The 19,342-nt window shown below is 37.5% G+C and overlaps 2 protein-coding genes and 2 long non-coding RNA genes across 9 annotated transcripts in view; 2 read left to right on the top strand and 2 right to left on the bottom strand.

The window, feature by feature from the left end:
• LOC146465265 (uncharacterized) overlaps nt 1-19,342 on the top strand; it is a 283,446-nt gene that overhangs the window by 77,367 nt on the left and 186,737 nt on the right. The gene's annotated exons all lie outside the window — the stretch shown is intronic.
• On the bottom strand, nt 139-3,600 carry LOC146465278 (uncharacterized). Of its 2 annotated transcripts, none has more exons than XM_085128520.1 (2): nt 1,236-3,600; nt 139-943 (listed from the first exon to the last, which is right to left on the bottom strand). In XM_085128520.1, exons 1-2 carry the CDS (start codon nt 2,329-2,331, stop codon nt 735-737), a joined length of 1,305 nt encoding a protein of 434 aa, XP_084984646.1. In that variant the 5' UTR covers nt 2,332-3,600; the 3' UTR covers nt 139-734. The 2 variants fall into 2 exon arrangements, with proteins under 2 accessions (XP_084984646.1, XP_084984647.1); XM_085128521.1 differs by having other exon boundaries at nt 1,461-3,600.
• LOC146465277 (uncharacterized) lies at nt 3,603-8,471 on the bottom strand. 2 transcript variants are annotated; one of them, XR_014868265.1, is made up of 2 exons: nt 8,360-8,471; nt 3,603-4,548 (listed from the first exon to the last, which is right to left on the bottom strand). It is a non-coding gene; the product is annotated as an uncharacterized LOC146465277 (long non-coding RNA). The 2 variants fall into 2 exon arrangements; XR_014868266.1 differs by lacking the exon at nt 8,360-8,471 and adding an exon at nt 5,310-5,425.
• LOC146465276 (protein tolkin-like) lies at nt 8,575-17,902 on the top strand. Of its 4 annotated transcripts, XM_085128525.1 has the most exons (9): nt 8,592-8,682; nt 8,847-9,065; nt 9,266-9,343; nt 9,860-9,989; nt 10,931-11,311; nt 13,533-13,550; nt 14,409-14,615; nt 15,038-15,199; nt 16,741-17,902. In XM_085128525.1, exons 4-9 carry the CDS (start codon nt 9,917-9,919, stop codon nt 17,130-17,132), a joined length of 1,233 nt encoding a protein of 410 aa, XP_084984651.1. In that variant the 5' UTR covers nt 8,592-8,682; nt 8,847-9,065; nt 9,266-9,343; nt 9,860-9,916; the 3' UTR covers nt 17,133-17,902. The 4 variants fall into 4 exon arrangements, with proteins under 4 accessions (XP_084984655.1, XP_084984651.1, XP_084984654.1 ...); XM_085128528.1 differs by lacking the exon at nt 9,266-9,343; XM_085128527.1 differs by lacking the exon at nt 8,592-8,682 and having other exon boundaries at nt 8,734-9,065.

Here is a 19,342-nt window from a genome sequence, read left to right as displayed (position 1 = left end):
AGTCTCTGTTTGCCTTCCTTCTCCTTCCTTCCCTCCCTTTTGTCCTTCTGTCTCTTTTTAAATAATCCTCTTCCCTTCTCTACTTTACTACAAAGTGAACAGTCCACCAACGAAATCGTTAATTTTTAATTAAGTGGACATAAAAAACCAGGACCGAAGTACTTACTTGACTAATCTCAACAGACGAAGAAAATCAAATAAAACAATCAGATTTCGTAGCAGTTACACGTAGCCGGCGCCCAGCGCGGGAAACGCGTGCGTGCAAACCAGAACAATTCCTTTTTGTTTTTGCTTCTGATTGGTTGAGAAAGTGGCGCTAGATTTTAGTCAATCATTATGCGAAACCTAAGCAATCACAATTACTATCGATACGCAACTGTTTACCCTTTGTTATATGTTGATTAACTTACACCTATTTTCAGAAAACAATGCTGCAACTAAAAGAAGTTATTAAAAAGGAATAACTGTTATCAAACACTACAACTAGCCCGAAATTGGATGTTGGGTGATTGTACAAGAAGATGTACAAAAATCTTTCCCAGTCATTTCTGCAGTGGAATCCGGTTTCACTCATTGCCCTATGATAACTGGTAGTTTTATAGCAAAATACTGAAATACTTAATATAAAGTTATTATCAAGAACTTGCATGACAGTGAAATTCAAAACGTGAATGGTCATGAGCTAGCCTCAAAAGAGTCACTAAAGGCTTTTTTCCAAGCACCCTCTCAAGTCATTACTGCATTTCAGCTAACGTTGTCAACCTAAAGTAAACCTCTAACGCTTTCTTCCAGTCTGTTGGCTTTTGTAAAGCATTCCTTTGCATAATGTAGTCCAAATATTCTTCAAAATCTCTGCTTCCACAACAAGAACCCTTACCGCTGGTATAAGCCTCTGCCATTTGTAACATTACACTTGTTACTTGGTATTTCAAGTCAATACCACCTGCAGAGAAAAAAGAATGTTCTCAAACTATCCGAATGTCAGACCAAGCGATCTGTCTGGATGAATTACTTAATAGTATTGGTAATAAGTCAATAACACCCATTTTAATTCTTGAGCTTTGATCCTCAATTCTGCAATGAGCCAATGACTTCAAGTTTGTATTAAATTATGAATTCAAATAAATCTGGTAAAGCTTAAAGTTTGGCTTCTAATCCTTGTGTTCCACTGACAGGTTTTATCGAGCATACAGAGCTCAGCCTAACACTTTACTACAGTATTTTTTTTTAATTACCAGAATTCTGAGGGAAAAAATACATCTCGTCAGGTATGCCTGAAGGACATTCTGCCATTCTGCTGGGTCTAATGATATGACTGTTCCACAGCTCTGCCACTTCGTCAAGGTCCTTTTGAATCAGGTCCATGAAACAGTATTGTAGGCAAAACATATGTTTCTGGTTACCACTCTGAAACGCTCCATAACTGGCTAAATCTTTAAAAAGACTGATCCACCACTCACTTCTAAATCTCCGTAAGATGGACCACCAAGCTTCTATCCGTTGGTTTGACGTTGAGGTCCCATATCTATGGCTTCTAAGTCCAGAAAACTGGTCTTGGTCTTGGCTACGGAAAACTGATTGCAAACTGGCAATAATGCCATTTTCAGTTCCACAGTCTGTCTGTACTAGCCTTGGGCATCTTCCAACTTCTTTTACACACTTCAGGAAGTATCCAGCTATTATTTTGGGGTCATTGTTACTGGAAGCAACTTCTAAAAACATGATTCTTCTTGAATAACCATCAACACACCCACTGATGCAAAATCCAAACGGTTTCATTTTGTCATAGCCATCAATATGCCAAGTTCCATTGGGGCCTGGGCATCTATAGATACGCCGAGATAACCGCCTTTTTTGACGAGATGCACTTCCTTCAGGATCACACTCTCTTAATAATATCATGACCTGATCTCTAGATACTCTAAGATGGTACTTCTGCCGTAAAACCTTTGTCATAAAACGATATCCTGCTAATTTTCCTGGCCCATTGAGTTCACGTCTTATGGCATGGCGAATTAGCCAGTCAGGAGAAGCATTCCCTTGCCTGTATACACCATAGACTTTGTTGAGTAAGTATCTCAATGATCTGACTGTCATAAACACTCCATAGACTGATCCCAAGAAAAACGCTATCTTTCTGTAAGTATAACCTGCTTTGAAGTAACTAAGAATGCATTCTTGAAGTGTATTGTAATCAGTCAACATTGGACTTCTCGGCAATGAAATTGCCAGATTTGGCAGTAATCCCAACAACAAACACATGCACAGCAAAATGGACACCATGGTTAGGTCACTCGAGACCATAATCTGTTTGGAAAAAATACAGAGCATTAAACACAACTATCTACTGCTCGGTCATCCCATATATTAAATACTCAATGTTATGGATTGGAGTGAGATCACGATCAAAGAGAAACAGTTATAGACTCGTAATCATTTCCACACTCTTTGCTTACGAGTGAGGATTTCGGATCTTCCATTTCTGTACTGATAAAGAACCATCAGTCTTTGGCCGGGTTAGCTACGCAGAATGCATTTCCTGCAGGCACTAGAATACAACTTTTATAGCACTGGACGTCCCCACCTTCCATTAACATTTTCATTCCATCAACGTTTTCGGTTGAAAGAGCTTAAAATATGTGACCTTTTCATGTAATCAAACCAATTGGAGTATAAACTAAAAAACAGAATTGTTCTTGATCTCTCTTCAGTCAAAGATGTGCTAGAAATACGCGAAAATAATAAAACAGAAAGCTTAATACTGACCTTTTGTTACCGAGTAGTTGATAGTTTGTCGGCAACCTGGCCTCCTTCGTACGGTTTAGTAACCATTCAGAAATGTATGGTTTGCGCGCGTTTATTTAAGTTTACTCGCACTTTTTTTAAGTTGGTTAGTTTTGCATCGAATTAACTTTGTAGCCATTTTACTAAGTTTGGGTTTGTTTTACAAAATTTGCCTGTCATTTTTTAAGTTTGCTTGCGTACATTTTACAAAGTCTGTAGGCACTTTTTTAAGTTTGTAGCCTCTGCATTTTTAAAAATGTGGAGCAATTTTATTAAGTTTGCATGCAATTTTTTAAGTTTGCGTGCTTGTTTTAAAATTTGTTAAGTTGTGTGAGCTTGCATGCGATTTATAAAATTTGCGTGTAATTTATAACATTTTTGTGCATTTTTTTAAGTTTGCACACACTTTTTAAAACTTGCATGCTCTTTTTTAAGTTTGCGTGTATTAAATTAAGTTTGTAAGTTTAGTATTTTATTACGTTTGTAATCATTTTGTTAAGTTTGTACGTCATTTATAAAATGTGGATGCACTTATTAGAGTTTGCGTGCATTTTATTAAGTTTGCATGCATTTTATTAAGTTTGCTCGCACTTTTTTTTAGTTTGCGTGCAATTGATAAAGTTTGCGTGAATTTTACTAAGTTTGCACGCATTTTATTAAGTTTGCGGGTGTTTTGTCCATACCGGCCACCGTAGAATTCCGTACACAATCAGGCAATTTCATATCGAATTAACCAAGAAAGGGAGAGATCCAAAAACCTGAAGAACATTTTTTGAAATTTAAGCTCCTATTTCCTTTCTAATCCAGTCCAGAGGTCTAGCCCATCAACAACCTTTCCATTTCAGACAAAAATATATGATTTAAGACTGTAAGCAATCAGGTAATTTTATATTGACCAACGAAAAGAAACATTTCTGTTGGATGTTTTCAATTCCATCAAATTTGTCTATCTTAATATTTTTTTCCCATGTTTCGGCAGCCAAGAAATTGGGTTTAGATTTCGCTGAAATTCTTCAAAAAAAAACCAAAACAATTGCTTCTTCAGAAATTGATCGAGTTGTTCTTTTATCCAGTGTTATTTTTCATTTTCATTTTATGCAACATGCAGTTCCACCTTGGCAACAAGACATGACTGAAAAATAACTCAACCGACTTTCAAAAAACGTAACTCTGAGCGATCGCCGATGTTAACATTTTCCAGATGCCCATAAAATATTACTTTAAAAAGAAATTAACTAAGGTTTCAAGTTGTATCTATACATAAAACAAATTGAAATCGCAAAAATATGGCCTTAAAATTTGTCAGAATGGACTAATCGCTCAGAGTTAACGCCAAAAGTGTCTTAACCGATCTGCAAAATGATACCTTCAAAAGAAAGTGGCCGGTATATTTAACAAAGATTGAAAGAAATTCGTAGCTGTGTTTTAAAAATTAAGCAAACGTATATTCCAACGTCAGCATTTTTCACTAAAATTATCACCTAATTTCCCTGAACCTGTCCTCTCACAAAATGGTTAAAATCTTACAAAATTGAAACCTGTAATATTTTTGGTGAAGACATCACCCATTAAATGCTGCTGAATTCACTGTGAATTGAAGATTACAATTTTTTGTCATATACCGCAACCATCTTTTAAAGGTATTTTATTTATACAAAAATTAAATCTTATCTTTTCCCAGTTGCTTCAGTTCAGTGATACTTCCTTTTCTTCTGATCCTTTTGCTCCTCCTGTTCAGTATTCTTTCTCTTGAAAATGTCCTTTCTGAAAATAAAACAAACAAAACACATGAGTTTGTGTGCAACAAATATGCCAATGCAAAGCCATCACTTGTGCTATTCTAAGTACTTTGACACTTTAATAACATTTATCGTCGCCGAAATCGTACGTAGTCATCATCATTATCATCATGACGAATTTTTCCTTGAAACTTAATCCTCTTACTCTCAGTACAGCCCAAATAAACATTCGAGAATATTCCCAAGTTTAATTTCCCAAAGTAACGAGAAACAATCAGCACAACAGGAAAGTACTGCTCAGTAGCTATCATCTGAGTGGTTACACTTTACGAAAGTTTTAAGCCAGCTAACAAATTTGGAGATTTTAGGTGAACCGACAATGAAATTGTACCCAATTTTCAAAACAACAAATTGATTTTACACGAACAACTATACTGTCGTATATTTATGAGTTTTTCAAAGTGAGAGAATAATGAAAACACATGATTAAATGCGTTTTCAACTTTATGCAAAACTGAGTTGACAAAGTTTTCAGCACGTGGCCATTTCGAACAATTTGGAAAAGTTCTTGTCACATAAAGGAACCTAAAATTCAGTATATTTATTTTCAACTCTGCCGCAGCTTTTATACACTTTTATTTCTTCTTTAATTTGTTTAAATCTAAAACTCGCAGAGCGAATAGTAACCTACGTAGTAACTTCAATAAAACGAAACTCCAGGACGCGCTCAACAACTGAATTCGGAATTTTACGTATTGAAAACATTTAACGGAATTGGACACTTACCACATGCGTCTTAGTGAAGCGAATATTCCTTTCTTCAAAGTCTTTGATGCTCCTGGCGTATCAGTAAAGTTTCAACGACAGAGGTCACTTCATACGTCCTCACTCGCAAAGGCGTTGCTTGGTTTGACGCGAATTCTGCACTTTGTCATGAATATGGATTAGAAGCTGCAACCAATCACTAGCCGATAGAAAAGGCATATTTTTGAGTGGAATTTAATTGCTATGTTTCAATGGCTTGACATTTATCATATTGTTGTTCGAATTCAAGCCTGTTGAATTTATAGCATGGAAAAAATCTGCCTGGGCTATTTTTCGCACATCGAAAACGTACTTCTTTTGAAGCCTTCAAAATCGATTTTCACATTTGTTTCACAAAATAAAAATTCATATGCTCTTGAACTTACTATATGATGAAACAAAAGAGTACATTCTGCTTTTGTGAGGCAACAGTGCTTCATGATCAGAGAATACTTTACATCTCGTATGTGATAAGAATTCTACAAAATCTTATTTTCTTTTTTTTATCTTACCACCAATACTTCATTTTTACATTAACACGGTTGGAATTAAACGGTAACAATGTTTGCGGGATGGTGTGCTAGCTGGGGCAAAAATGCAAAATTTCCGAGCGCTAAAAAATCCTGTCTCACACTAACAACTTTGAAACGTGATATCTTCCAGTTACCAACGTTTGAATAGACAGAATTAATGTTCAAATTATCCTTTTTCACTGGGAGAAAAATTGGGTTTTTTTTTTATGATTCCTAGTTAATAAAATGGGCAGATATTTGAGATAACAGAGGAAATGAATTGCAACATATTGGCCAATTTGTTCAAGTTCTCCTATTGCACTTAGAGAAATCGTTAAAAACTGATCACATTTTGTTCCTCCTTCCTCTATAAGAGCAATTTCGCGCAAGAGAAAAGGTTGTTTGTCATATCTATGAAGAGATTTGGCCAAAAGACAGCCAAATCTTCGTGTCAGTGCCCACTTAAAACTGCACGAGTCATGTCATCCCTAGCCAAAACAGCTCCTTCGTGACAGTTGTTGGTTTGCCTGTGGTTTATTATCGCGGTTTGCAAACCGCTGTGGTACAAGGGTAAGCGCACAAAAAAGAAAATCTCAGCCGTGTGAATCAGTATTTGGCTGTATTCGACGCTGTTTGGGTTTTTAGCTTTCATAACCACCCGGCTGAGAACGCAACGAGCAATGTGAGCAACAACCTCGTTTGCGCTGTTATTATCGCACACATGGAATTGGGTAATATTTACATAAGAAAAAAAATTAGAATAAAAAGTAGCGATATTAAAACATGACGTTTCGGCGACGACATGTCACCATTATCAAATGTAAATTATAATAAGATTGGTAACGTTATATAAAGAAAAGAAGGTGTAAAATTACATTAGAATAAAACGAGATGGAGTAAAACGAAAGAATGTGCAAAATTAAATGTTTTTCCAAATCCTTAGTTATCAAAAAAATTAGGTATATCAGAAAGGAAGTAGCACTCATCAACAGACATTTCTTAGCCATGGTATTTCTTCCTGATTACTGCATCTTCAACCGGAGATTCTAAGCTACGTTTCCTGCAATCTATATCATGATACAAACTATGTCTAAACAAAAAATCATTTTATTTTTCCTTTGAGGTTTTCCAGAGCCATTTCTTTGTAAAACTTGCGGCGGATCCCTTTCTGTACGAATGGCGTTTGTCCAGATACATAAAGTCGCCGTGGATTGTTTTTTTTTAACAACTTTAAAACTTACTATTTTGCTTTCTATTTGTCAGAGCTGGCTGGCAAAACTAGTCCATCCGCAAATGGAGTGTACCAATTTGAAGGACTGATTCCTTAAATTCTTGGACATGGCTCCATTTTGAAGTAATTTATAAGGCTAGGACATCTGAGTAAACTTAATTGTGAACGCTTAACTTCAAAACTGGCTTCTCGCCGTAGAAATTATGGTTAATTTATGTAGATACGTTTATACCTCGTTGGAGAATGTCGCTAAAGGCTATAAAAGAGACCATTGTCAGTTTCCGTCAAGAGAATTAGCGAAAATGTCGTAATTATTCATCCTTCCTGACTGCACAGAAACAGCTGTCGGCTACTAAATTGACTTCAGTCTGAAAGTTTTATAAACAAGACCCCTTTGTTTTCTTTCATTCTTTCTTTCACAGAGACTGCACTGCAGGAGAGAAGGCGATACTTAAAAAGTTTTAATTTCTTAAAATATTTGCTTGTAAGACTATATTCTTTTAGAAACAACATTACACTTAACAAAATAGTATGGAAACATACAAGTCTCGAACAGGATGTTGCTTTCCAAATAAATGGAGTTTCTCAAAATAAATGGTGGTCCACAAAATATCAACCATTAACATTAAGGAAACAGGTGACCGGCTGTTAGGCAAACTCGCAATCTCATTGGCTGCTCAAAGGTAGTCTAATTTTCAACATAGACTCCCTGGGAGGACGTGTAAGAATTGAAGCCAACTAGGTAATAAGATAAACAGCTTGTGCCAAATTTCTTGAATTTGTTGAAATGATAGGTCACAATTAGACTACTCGATCTCGGTCTCTACCAACGTTTTTAAAATAAATTTTGCTTTATTTACAGAGAAAAATACAATAATTATACAATATCGAAAAGAAAGAAAAAATATTGCAAATAGGAAAACAAATTTTTGAAATAAAAACCATTAACTAACTAACATGTAAATTTGACATTTAGATGGACCTTCTACCGCCTTTGATGGTTGGCTTGGGGCGAATTATCGGTCAATAGAAAAACCGAGCCTGTCTTCTTATTTAACATAATCAGAAAAATAAGCAGACGTTTGCTTCCTTTCATAATAATCCATAGCTGGGTGTGATATGATGATTCTTAATTCAAAATACGTCTGGAATCGTGAAAAGCGTTTTGCAAGTTGTTTTTCCACTCAAGACAATCTACAGAATGGAAGCCGTTGAACATGGAATTCAAACAGTGTTGTCCCAGACAAAACGCTGACTGTTATCTACACTTGAATAAAGCATCATCTAACCTTGCTGATCTGTTGTCCTGTGTTTATTTGATTTCACTTCTCCTTCCGCATAAAATACCTGTTTCCCTGCGATTCTTCCCTTTCGATGGCCCTCCGATTTCCCATTGATCATTTTAGATAAACAGAAGCAAGTAGAAATATTAGCTATCCGCTTTATCTTAGCATAATAATCTAGTTGAATGAAATCATTAATTTGTGTTTCTGTTTTTCTGGACAAATTCAGTAAAATTAGTGAGAAAACAGCTATAATTTGAATTTTAATTCAGAACAACCCAAGAAAACACCCGCGCAACACGCGTGGCCCCACTATCAGCAAAGGACTGGTAAGTTCCAAAAATAACTTGAGACGTGCCTATCTCTCGTGATGATCTCTTTCTCTTACAGAAGTACTGACAAGTTTTGTCAATATATTGACCTAAATCGATTTCAACTTCAAATTCAAGTTTGACTATTTCATTAACGCTGTTACTTTAGTTTTTTTTTTTAGTTTCATGGGTGTTAAAGTTTCATACAATGTGCTATTTCTCCCCTGAAAACCCAGCAAAACACTCTATGTGGATATAAGATGCAAAATTTGCATAATAAAGTCCTGCGCTGCGTAGAATTAAAAACAACTGCTTCCCGGGGTGAATTAAATGATTAATCAGCGGAAGATGAAGGCTAACCCTGAATGCGGTGGAAGTGAACTTCAATCTTAAGTTTTGAGGTAATCATTCCAAAATGTATTGAGAATGTGTTTTGTCCGACACCAAAAAAATTAATAACTTCTCGTCCTAAAGTTTTAGTGCGTATTTGTGAACAAAACAGCGATTTTCGCTAATGAAGCCTTACGTGTGTCGGTGCAAATCGCCCAATGATTAATTATTCACATGAGCGTTGGCTTAATCGCAACAATTTTATTCCTAGGATGTTTGAAGATAAAAAAAAAAATACGTGAAATTGACGCTGGCTGGTAGTTCATCGTTGTTTCACCGATAACGGCAGGTACATTTTACAGTTCACACTTTTTTTCAACCCTTACTGCATTCTTACATCATTCTGTTTTTCAACTGCCACGTATGTAAGGAAAAATAATTGGTAACAATTCAATTTAGCTTTCAAAGAGACGCTTAATTCGTCAAAACACTTTCTGAGTTTAAAGCAATGATTATTCCCAAGCAAGGCCCTCAGAGAATTTGATGCCAAAGATGGGCTTGTTCGAAGGACGACGCAGCTCAAAACGATTATTTTTATCTTAAAACCGCGGAAGGAAGTGTGACAAGAAATTTTAATCATGTTGTAAAAGCCTTAAAGTACGTGAAGAAGAAAATAAAAATCTGGCAGTTTCCCTGAATATTAAACCACTTATTTTTACTTCAATTCTATGTGGTAATCCATTTGGATTCATCACTGCCTAATTAGACGGCTTTCACACTTAAATATTACTTTGCGTGTCAGCCTCTCTTAAGCGGTTGCTACGGTTACTAATGGCCTCCTTAAAGCACCTGAAATTTCTTTCAGAAAATGAATTTTCTTTCTCATCAAACGTGACCGGAATGGCCCTGTAAGCAAGCGCAAATGAGTTTAGTTTATCGGTTGGGCTGTTGTTTGGTTGTGTTGACAAGATGCTTCGCGGAGATCCAAGTTAGAGGTATGCTAATTTGTAATATTTCATCGTAACATGGACGTTTATGACCTACAGCTAAGACAAAAATAACTCTTTTATTCCTTAATTTCGACGTCTCATTACCCGACGTTAGATTGTGGCTGGTTTTGAATATCAAAGAAATATGACTTACTTTATTTAATATTTTGGCATTATATTTGCAAACTCTGAGCCAAATAAGATTGCGGTGGCTTTTGAAGTAAGCGTCTTTAAAACAAAATATTAATTTTCGAGATGTACGTTACCAAGGCAACCTTCATGACCCTTCACATGCTCAAAGATTGAAGGCTTTCTCGTCGTTGGAGAAAAGCATAATACGTTTAACGCTACTGACGGGGAGAGACACGTGAATATTCTTATTTTCTGGATAAATAAACACTGTTTAACTCCCGGAAAAGAATCACGATAATATCAAAATATTTCTGAGGACATTTATTGACGTACTATAAAATGCCCTTTGCTATTTACCAAAATGTAAGCTACAAATGTTTTTATACAGACTAATTTCGCAAGCGAGTAGCCCCTAATGCGAGGAATGTCGATGTATTTCTGGTCGTCAAATAAAAACTGATCATGAGCAACGATTCACAACCCGATTTGGAGGCAAACATTTTTTGTTGAAGAGATCCCATTTCATGCATTTTTAAGCATATTTAGTCTACAAAATGCATACGTGGTATGGTTTAAACAGGTGTAAATTTGAATTGGACTCCTGGTAAGAACTGCGAATTAAGAGGGAGATGGGGGTGGCCTGATCTCTGACCTGGCACTTACATTTTATGCGAAGTTCTAAAACATTAGCAGGAATTTACGGCAGATATGTTATAAAACGGCTCTAAAGTTACAAGAATAGTATAATAGAACAGAGAATGCTTTAACGTTTTTGTTGAAAGCAACTTACAACGAAGATTTTTACTCTTTCGCAGGATGTGAAACAAACCTCACAAATCTGAACGGAACAATAAAAAGCTTCTTTCCTACCCCTGAACAAACTGACTTCCTAGAGTACACCTGCAAGTGGAATATTGAGCTGAGAAACAGCTCGGAATCTCGCCATGTCGAGCTGCAATTCACGAAGTTTTATTTCACGGCTGCTATGCCGGAATGCTCGGGTGGAGATTATGTGGAATTATTTCTCGGTTGTAACAATCCTAAATCCATTGGAAAGTTCTGTGGCCAGATGACACTTCCTGTAATATATTCTCCTGATCACTGCCTTCAAATTGTGCTTCACGGATTTGTCGCATTTGAATCAAGCCCTCGATCCGAGTTTAAAGCTGTATATAATCAGCGGTTATTGTCAAGAGGTAGGTTCTCGGTTCGATCTGAGATATCACTTGAGGGTCTGAGGGAAAATTGATAGTCCAAATGGTTGATGGAAAGGGAAATGAATGGACGGACGGACGGACGGACGGATGGATGGATCCACGGAGAATGCATGCAAGCATGCACGTATTCAGGCAATAAGCATCCATTTGTCGTTACATGCATGCTCCTTTCCTGGACGTTTTCTGCCTGAATGCAGGCATTCATCGATGGATGGGTAGACTGACTATTATAACTGAAAATCTTATTAGATACAGAAGAGTTGCTGAAATTTTCCAGGCAAAGTCACAGATAGAGCTTTTTTTCGGGAACAAGGATCTTTTCAGCAACATTGTTCTAATCATTATTATTCCAGAGGCGTGATAATTAACAATTACTCCACTCGCGTGCACCCTTGTTGGACATGAGATGATAGATGGCATGCGCCGAGTTGGCTATTATCATTCTATACCCAACCCCGACTCGAATAATTGTTTATTAAAAACGACCAAGAAATATTGCTAGGTCTTGCTAATTTCGCTTTGCAAGAGCAACCCTCAAGACAATTTAATGCCCGCTATTTTTCAGCTATGGCATAATGGATGATATCCCATGGCCAGACTCGTACCCAGTCGCTATTTACGTGTTTTGTGGGGTGAGAAGATTGGATACGAAGATGGATTGACGCGCGCGGGGTGTCATGGGAAGAGGGGAAGGAAAAATAGCGACTGGCAGATTTCGATCCAATATAGCGTTCGCCCGAAGAGTGATTTCTTTTTTGTTGGCTTGGCATGTCGGGTTGCCGTAATGGCTTCTTCACGGGAATATTCGCGGAAAGACGAAATATGACTGTGATACTAACCTTCGATCCACAACTCACTGAAAGAACCGTCTAAATCACCGACATCGTCTTTCCGCGAATGTTCCCACGAAGAAGCCATTACGGAAGCACTACATTACAAGCAAACAAAAAAGAAATCGCTCATCGGACGAATGCTTTAGCCCGTTAAATGCCAAACTAGAACCCGCAGTGAATTTTGACTGCAAGAAGTGTCTTAAATTACTCCGTTTTCTTGAAAAAGAGCACTGCACGGTTCCACGCACGATTGCACGGATCTGTCAAACGAAATCTGCCAGTCGCTAATTTTACTTTCCCTCTTCCCATGACACCCCGCGCACCTCAATCCATCCTCGTATCCAATCTTCTCACCCCACAAAACAGGTAAATAGCGACTGGGTACGAGTCTGTCCCATGGGCACTGGACCAATCAAAACTCTGAAAATACCAACTGCAGGAATCCATAATGGAGGCAAAGAGCCGCAGCTGCGTAAGGTCGTAGAATGAAGTCACGCATGCTCAATTAATACGACTTTCACAACCTCTTCTTCGCGCTCCTTCCCCTTTCATGACGTTGGAGACGAAGAACATGACATAGACCTTTATCTCGGTAATTTTAATTACTGCTGTAACCCAGGTAGCGAAAAACCATCAACACTGCTGGACAGAGCACCTTAAAATTAGTAAAAACGCCAAGTTTGCGAGTCTTGTCTTCTAGAATACCGAACTTGTAGTTTCCTTAAGTCTAAAAATTTTGTCCGTCTTCATTCAAACGTCTGCAAAAATTTCCTGAATTCCTGTCAGGGGTTTTTCGTTAATTGGCCTATATTAACGTTATAAATTACTGTGAAAAAGGATTAGAAGAACTACAATTTCAGGGTCAAAACAAGGTATTCAAAACTTCTATCAGGTCGTCGCGTCATTAGCTGGTTTATACCAGTTGTTTTGAGTACTGTTCAAAATTTCATGAAGAAAACACCCTAACTAATAACATATTATAGTTGAAATGTTCTTTGCCTGCTCAGGGCTCATTTTGCAAAATTTATTTTCAAACTGAGGACGTCCAGAAGGCTAAACGGTACAAAAAAATCTACAAGATTTAGCGCGTTCAGCTGCCAGTCCGAACTATATCAGCCAGAATACGAAAGGTTATTTACGTTTTTAATATCTTTTGTCCTTTTTAATGCTCAGTTTTTTTTAACAATAACTTATTGTCATAATGACAACAAATACTGTCCAGCCATTGTGTGTGTGTGTCCAACCTAATTGTTGAAGATCGAAGGCCAGGGTAGATAGTTTTTTACCAATGTCCAGACATTAAATGCACAACATTACCACAGTCATTCAAGTCTGAAAATAACTAGTTACTGTTTTTCTTGTTTCAGCCATATCCCAGAACTACTGTAAGTATATTTGCTTATAGCTAATATCCACTCTTACAGCCACTTGACGTTAAATTGTTAGAAACAGTGTCTGAATTTCAGAGCTTTGTTTAAAACGTGTAGATAATAATAATATTTTTAAACAGATAGCATTTTAGAGCTCTAAAAATTGTATATGATTACTGCCCATTCTCGGGCGCTGCCATTTTGGATTTTACGACGCCATGCGGTTGCAGCTACTGTTAGGAAACAAAGTTCTTTTGGGCAGAATAATCGGCAACCATATAACGCCATGGAATCCAAAATGGCGGCGCGCAGAAACTTTCAAAGCGAAAATAGGCGATAAAAAATAAAATCTAGTTTTCAGGACACTGAAATCCTATCTCTACTTTTTGAATTAAGCTTTCAATAATTATTTCCCATAATTTAATGTGAATTTGTTGTAAGACTGGAGGTTCCTTTAAACATTTTCCCCCTTATCAAATTGCGTGGTGTTTGTTTTGCTTACAAACGAAGGTATAGATTTCGCGGCCATTTGCATCTGAAAACAAATTTTGACTAATTTTCTCAGATAGGAAATGGATGGTATCCGTTTCTTCCGTTTCAAGGTTTAAATGAAACTAGAAAGTACGGAAAAAATTTTTTTGGTCTAAAAGTAGGTTTAACTTGAGTCTCCCTCTTAGGAGTTTGGAATAACTCGCGAATTAACGCTGCCGATCAGAAAGCAATCAACCATTGCCTTTTATGCTACCAACAACTAATTGATATCTGAAAATGAAAAATAATTGCGATCAAAGCCCAGTCTTCAAACCAATCTTAGTTATTTATCAGATAATCTATTCTTTAATTGACGGTCTCAAAATTAATTACATCTTTCAGTTGGTTGCGGCAAAGAACAGCATTCCAATGCGAGGCATGGAAATATCTTCTCCCCGCACTGGCCCCTACCCTACCCCCGGTACGTGGACTGTGTGTGGCACCTGACCACCAGGCCTGGTTTGCATCTGAAGCTGGTGTTCTTCGACTTTGACGTTAGATCGACTGACGCATGCGCGAAAGCTGACTTTGTGGAAGTAAAAACTGGAGGTAATTCGATACACTGCATATGATTACTGGGTACCAAAATAGCCCTTTTACAAACTGCAAAACATTAGAGTGTAGTGTCAAACCCTTACCATTTAGTCACTTAGTAACACCGCCACTAATTTGGTGATCCTACGCAAATCAGTAAACTGTTAATATTAATCTGAGCACCATGCACCTTCACTTAAGGGACGTTTGCAAACAAGTCTTGGTAAATTCATTTTCGTCCTTCTCAAAGTGTGTACCAATAAAAATAAAGCAAAATCAAATATGAAGTCTTTAACCTGAATTTGACAGGAAAAGTTAAATATGTTATTTTATACTTTTTCCATTTTAATTATTTTTTTGAGGGGGGTGGGGGGGGGGTAATCGTCTTGTTACCCTTAATTCTACCGTTAACTGTTTCACTTCTTTTCATCATTAAGCTGCTTTTAACAGAGGAAAATCCGTGATGAACAACAAAGAATGTGGAAGAAAAGCGCCATTTTCTCTTACCATTGACAGAGACTCGATATTTATTCAGTTCAAAAGTGATGTGGTGACTGGAAATCGAGGATTCATGGCTGGGTTTGTCGCTTACAGTGTTGGTAAGTATAGGCACGCGTCTGAAGGTTCATAAAATTACGCCAAGCGACTTCTTGAATGATTTTAAGACTAAATTGACTTTTAGGTAAGATTTCAAGCACGGCCTCCAAGAAAAGTTAGGTAGATAGATAGTTAGTTGATAATGATAATTATGTAGCTGATGGAACTACCGTGTGTAAATAAAGTTATTCCATCCTATCCTAAACCAGTTCACCGTTTTCAGCTTTTTTAATCTTAAAGAAAACACCACCAAACTTTGTAACTTTTCCTTAAATTTAACTGGCAACAATTTGCTGACATTTAGCTGTTCGCGTCGTGTTTTTCGAAAATTTCAGTCTCTGGCCTTTTTGTAAGACTTTATCGGTGTCGGGTCGTTACTTTTACATTTGTTAACATTTTAGCGTTTCTGTACTGGTTTTGATTATTTTAGGGTCAATTTTAACTGTTCACTAAGTTTTGGAGATATTGAGAAATCCAAAATGGTGAATCCAAGATGGCGGCTGTACGTATATGACGTACATCCAACGTCATATACGTATGTACTTCCCATTGTGCCTTTCGGGAGTGTTGGAATACAAGAATATCTTTGAAAGATAACCCACTATGCTGCAATTTAGCGAGAGCAAACGGCAGACCTTTGCCCTACTCCACCAGCCTTTTGCCATGCTTCTCGCGGTACAATAGCCCATTTTACAGTTGTGTGCTAAGTGACCTGGTCTTTGATTCTAAGCGAGGCTGGAGGTGACCTTGTTTTGATACAAACCTCACTGCTTTTCATATGCAGATCAAACTGTTCTTATGCTAACTATTTGCATTTACATATGAAAAGCAGTGAGGTCTGTATCAAAACAAGGTCACCTCCAGCCTCGCTTAGAATCAAAGACCAGGTCACTAAGCACACAACTGTAAAATGGCCTATTTACTTTTTTGGTAACATTTTTATGCAAACATATACTTGAAAAATTACAGTTACTTTGTTATTTCTGTTTCAAATGATTAATCAAAATGCAAGACCCGGTGTAAATTCTTTGAAAGACCTCCAAGAAACTGGTTTCTCGTAACTTATATTTGCCGTTCTTGCAATTTGTTGGTTACATTTCTTTCTTTTTTTTTTTTTTTTTCTATCAGTCCGGAACATTATTTTCTCAAAAAATAATCATTCATGAAGCTGAAACAAAGGAAATCACCACTGTGAAGGAGGTTTGGAAATGTGGTCTTAATTATCATAACTGACTGAGCTGCACTCTTGGTTTGAATTTCTCCAAGAATTACTAATTGTTTAAGGAGCTACATCATGCACTCGAGAGAGTGTTTCCTCCGATTTCCAAACACCTCGAAATTGGTACAAAAAAATTCGGTTGTGCCTCTTATTTTCAACCCAATTCCACGTTTTGAATCATCCGACCTCGCGTTGACATATCATATCACATGAATATGACACAAAAGACAAAAAATCAAACCAAAACTAAAACGGAACATACGTACGTATTCAATCTGGTTGGCCAGGGGATTGAATTTCCTGTACTTGTATTTTTCTTCGCAGATAACCCAGGTTCTAACCCTCACGTTCTTATCTTGCTTGGCGTGATATTTTTTACTCCACTTGCACTAGTGGGAAAATCTCTCCTTCAAAGATTAATTGAGAGAAGCAAGTTGCGCAAGAAGTCGATTTCTCATCGCTTTCGAAGACGTTCCCAAACTGCGGGGGTCTCGCCTATCATCGTATCACAGTGGGGTGAATCTGGTGAGCTTGAAGAACAACTTTCAGCGGCTGCGCAATGTGAAACGCCCTCCTCTGAGGACAAGATGGAGAGGTCGCCAAGCAAGGTCTCTGTAAAAACTGTAACGTTTGAAACAACAAAGACTAAAGGGAGACGATACGCAGCGACAAGTTCAATTATTGGGGAAAACGAGCCTCACATAACCTTCTTGTAACTGAGCATAGACCCATAAGCACGATACCAATGACTTTCTTCGGGTTTTTTATAATTAAAATTTTAAACAAAACTGTCGTCAATCATTAGAGCGCGAAACCATCAACATGAAACCATGAACATTTTGCTATAACTTTGAAATGTCAATGTTTGATATGTTTGTACCTAAACACGAAAAGAGAGCTCAAACCGCAGGAAATGTAAAAAAAAAAAGGCCGTGATGGAGCCACTTGGTTATTTTAAGGAAAATATTGTCCTCTTTATTCTGCTTTTCCTTCCAAACAGATATCACGTCGAAACAAGCCGTTGGGTGTCCTTGCTTGGTCACGGAACCAAAAAGGAGAAATTCTTCTCAACACTTTTACTCAAATATAACCAACCGAGTAATTTACGAAGCATCAATTTTTACTTATACTTCGTGATTATTTCATCGTCACTCAAACGCTAAGTCACTGATGTAGGTCTAGCTTTTTTATTCTATCACAAATAGAGTTGTTCGTTTCTGACGTTTGCCAGGATTTATATTCAGTCCATTCTACAGTTGTGTGCTTAGTAACCTGGCCTTTGAGTGGAAGCGAGGTCAGACATGACTTCAGTGCTGCTGATATCGAAATGCAAACTAGTTAGCCAAAGAACAACACAATTTCCATTTGAGGTTTTGAGGTTTATAGCAAGACAGAGTCAACTCCAAACTAGCTTCTACTCATTGAGCAGGTATTCATCGTACTGTCTAATTTCAGTAAAAAAAAATAAATAACTAAATAAAAAAAATCAGTTAACTGTGTACATTCATGTGTGCAGAATGTTGTTTTATATTGCGGAGGTATGTTAAGCCACCTCGTCATAACACACTGTACTTCAGAGCTGTAAACAACATAACAGTTATTTGTAAATATTAACTGAGGCAGAGACGAGGCGAAGCGAAACGCACATTAACTTTCACGTATTTAAACTGTGGAGGAAAGAATTAACAAATGAGGGACCATCGCAGTTTTGTGACCTTTGTGTGTGCAACTTAAAGCAGTAGTGAATTTTTCACAAACGCATTTTTCTTTGGAAATGACACAAGCTCCAAAAACCCAATAGAAAGAAGCAACTTTAGTGATGAAATCTGTTGGTTTTATCAACTGTTGGCCACTGTAAAGAGAATTGAGTGCCGACGTCTCCACCGTTTTCCATTCGCGAGAATCGCTTTGACGAAGGGCTAACGCTCGAAACGTCAGCACTCGAATTTCTTCATGGCGGTCGACTGAATTACCTTACGAACTCAGTTGATAAAAACAGTCGCTTCCACTCCCTCACCACGCAGAACAAGTTTCTTTAAAAAACAAACCCCCTTGGCTTCTGTGATGAGCTTGACAGCGGCTGCTCATTGTGAAAGGCCGTAAATCGGGGCCAGCGTTCAGCAGGCAAAGGCTTGTTAAAACTGTAAATTTTGATAACGGAAAGACTAACGGGAGACGAGAATAAGGGAAAAAATTATTTAATCAATTGAAGAAAAAAATGTCGGAAATAACCTTATAGCTGAACACCGTACGTACTATGGAATTCACTCTTCCTGGTAACAATAGTGACTTATTGCCGCGCTTTAGAGAGAATTAGCACCACGCTTACGGCAAACGTCTGATTTTCGTTTACCTTTGCTCAAAATAACAGGGATGTAGCTATTTGGTTATTTTCAGCAAAAAACTTGGCCTCAATCAGTTCCTATTTCAAAGCTACAAGGAGTCAGATTTAAGCTACTGCAGCTTTAATTGCACCTTGGCAGCAACGATATTTTTTTCGCAGCGCAAAAAAGGGGAAATTCACCCACATCTTAAACAATTTAATAAGCATCGATTTTTAACTCCGATATTCCAGATTTTCTTTTAAAAGTTCTCACGTTTCCACTCTGTAAAACAATTGTTCATCCACGGCTGCTCGCCGATGACGGTTGCTGGGGGCGCATTCCTGATCTTTAAAGGGGCCCTGTCACGGCGATTTTGCTGTAATTTGGGTAAAATTGCTCAAAGATTTGACAAGGGGCCTTTTTTCTAAAATTCAATTGCTCTTAGAACACCGGAAAGAAAATATTACTAGATTTACCCGAGGAAGGACAAACTACAATCAGTTTTCAGCAACTTCTCTTCAATACACAGAAAGAACTTGAAACAACTGTCCAGTTTTTTCAAGTCGCAACCAATTTCCATCCTAGCCATTCGCACCCAAACA

Source organism: Pavona decussata, unplaced genomic scaffold, assembly GCF_977016875.1.
Source record: "Pavona decussata unplaced genomic scaffold, jaPavDecu1.1 SCAFFOLD_156, whole genome shotgun sequence".
Taxonomy (NCBI): domain Eukaryota; kingdom Metazoa; phylum Cnidaria; class Anthozoa; order Scleractinia; family Agariciidae; genus Pavona; species Pavona decussata.
This window is presented reverse-complemented; position numbering and strand designations above follow the sequence as displayed.

Coding starts and splice junctions, on each gene's coding strand:
- LOC146465278 (XM_085128520.1), bottom strand. CDS start 2,331: ATGCTCTGTATTTTTTCCAAACAGATTATGGTCTCGAGTGACCTAACC. Junction 944..1,235: donor TTTTTTCCCTCAGAATTCTG/GTAATTAAAAAA, acceptor TTTTCTCTGCAG/GTGGTATTGACTTGAAATAC.
- LOC146465276 (XM_085128529.1), top strand. CDS start 9,917: ATGAGTTTAGTTTATCGGTTGGGCTGTTGTTTGGTTGTGTTGACAAGA. Junction 9,990..10,930: donor CGCGGAGATCCAAGTTAGAG/GTATGCTAATTT, acceptor ACTCTTTCGCAG/GATGTGAAACAAACCTCACA. Junction 14,616..15,037: donor TGTGGAAGTAAAAACTGGAG/GTAATTCGATAC, acceptor TTCATCATTAAG/CTGCTTTTAACAGAGGAAAA.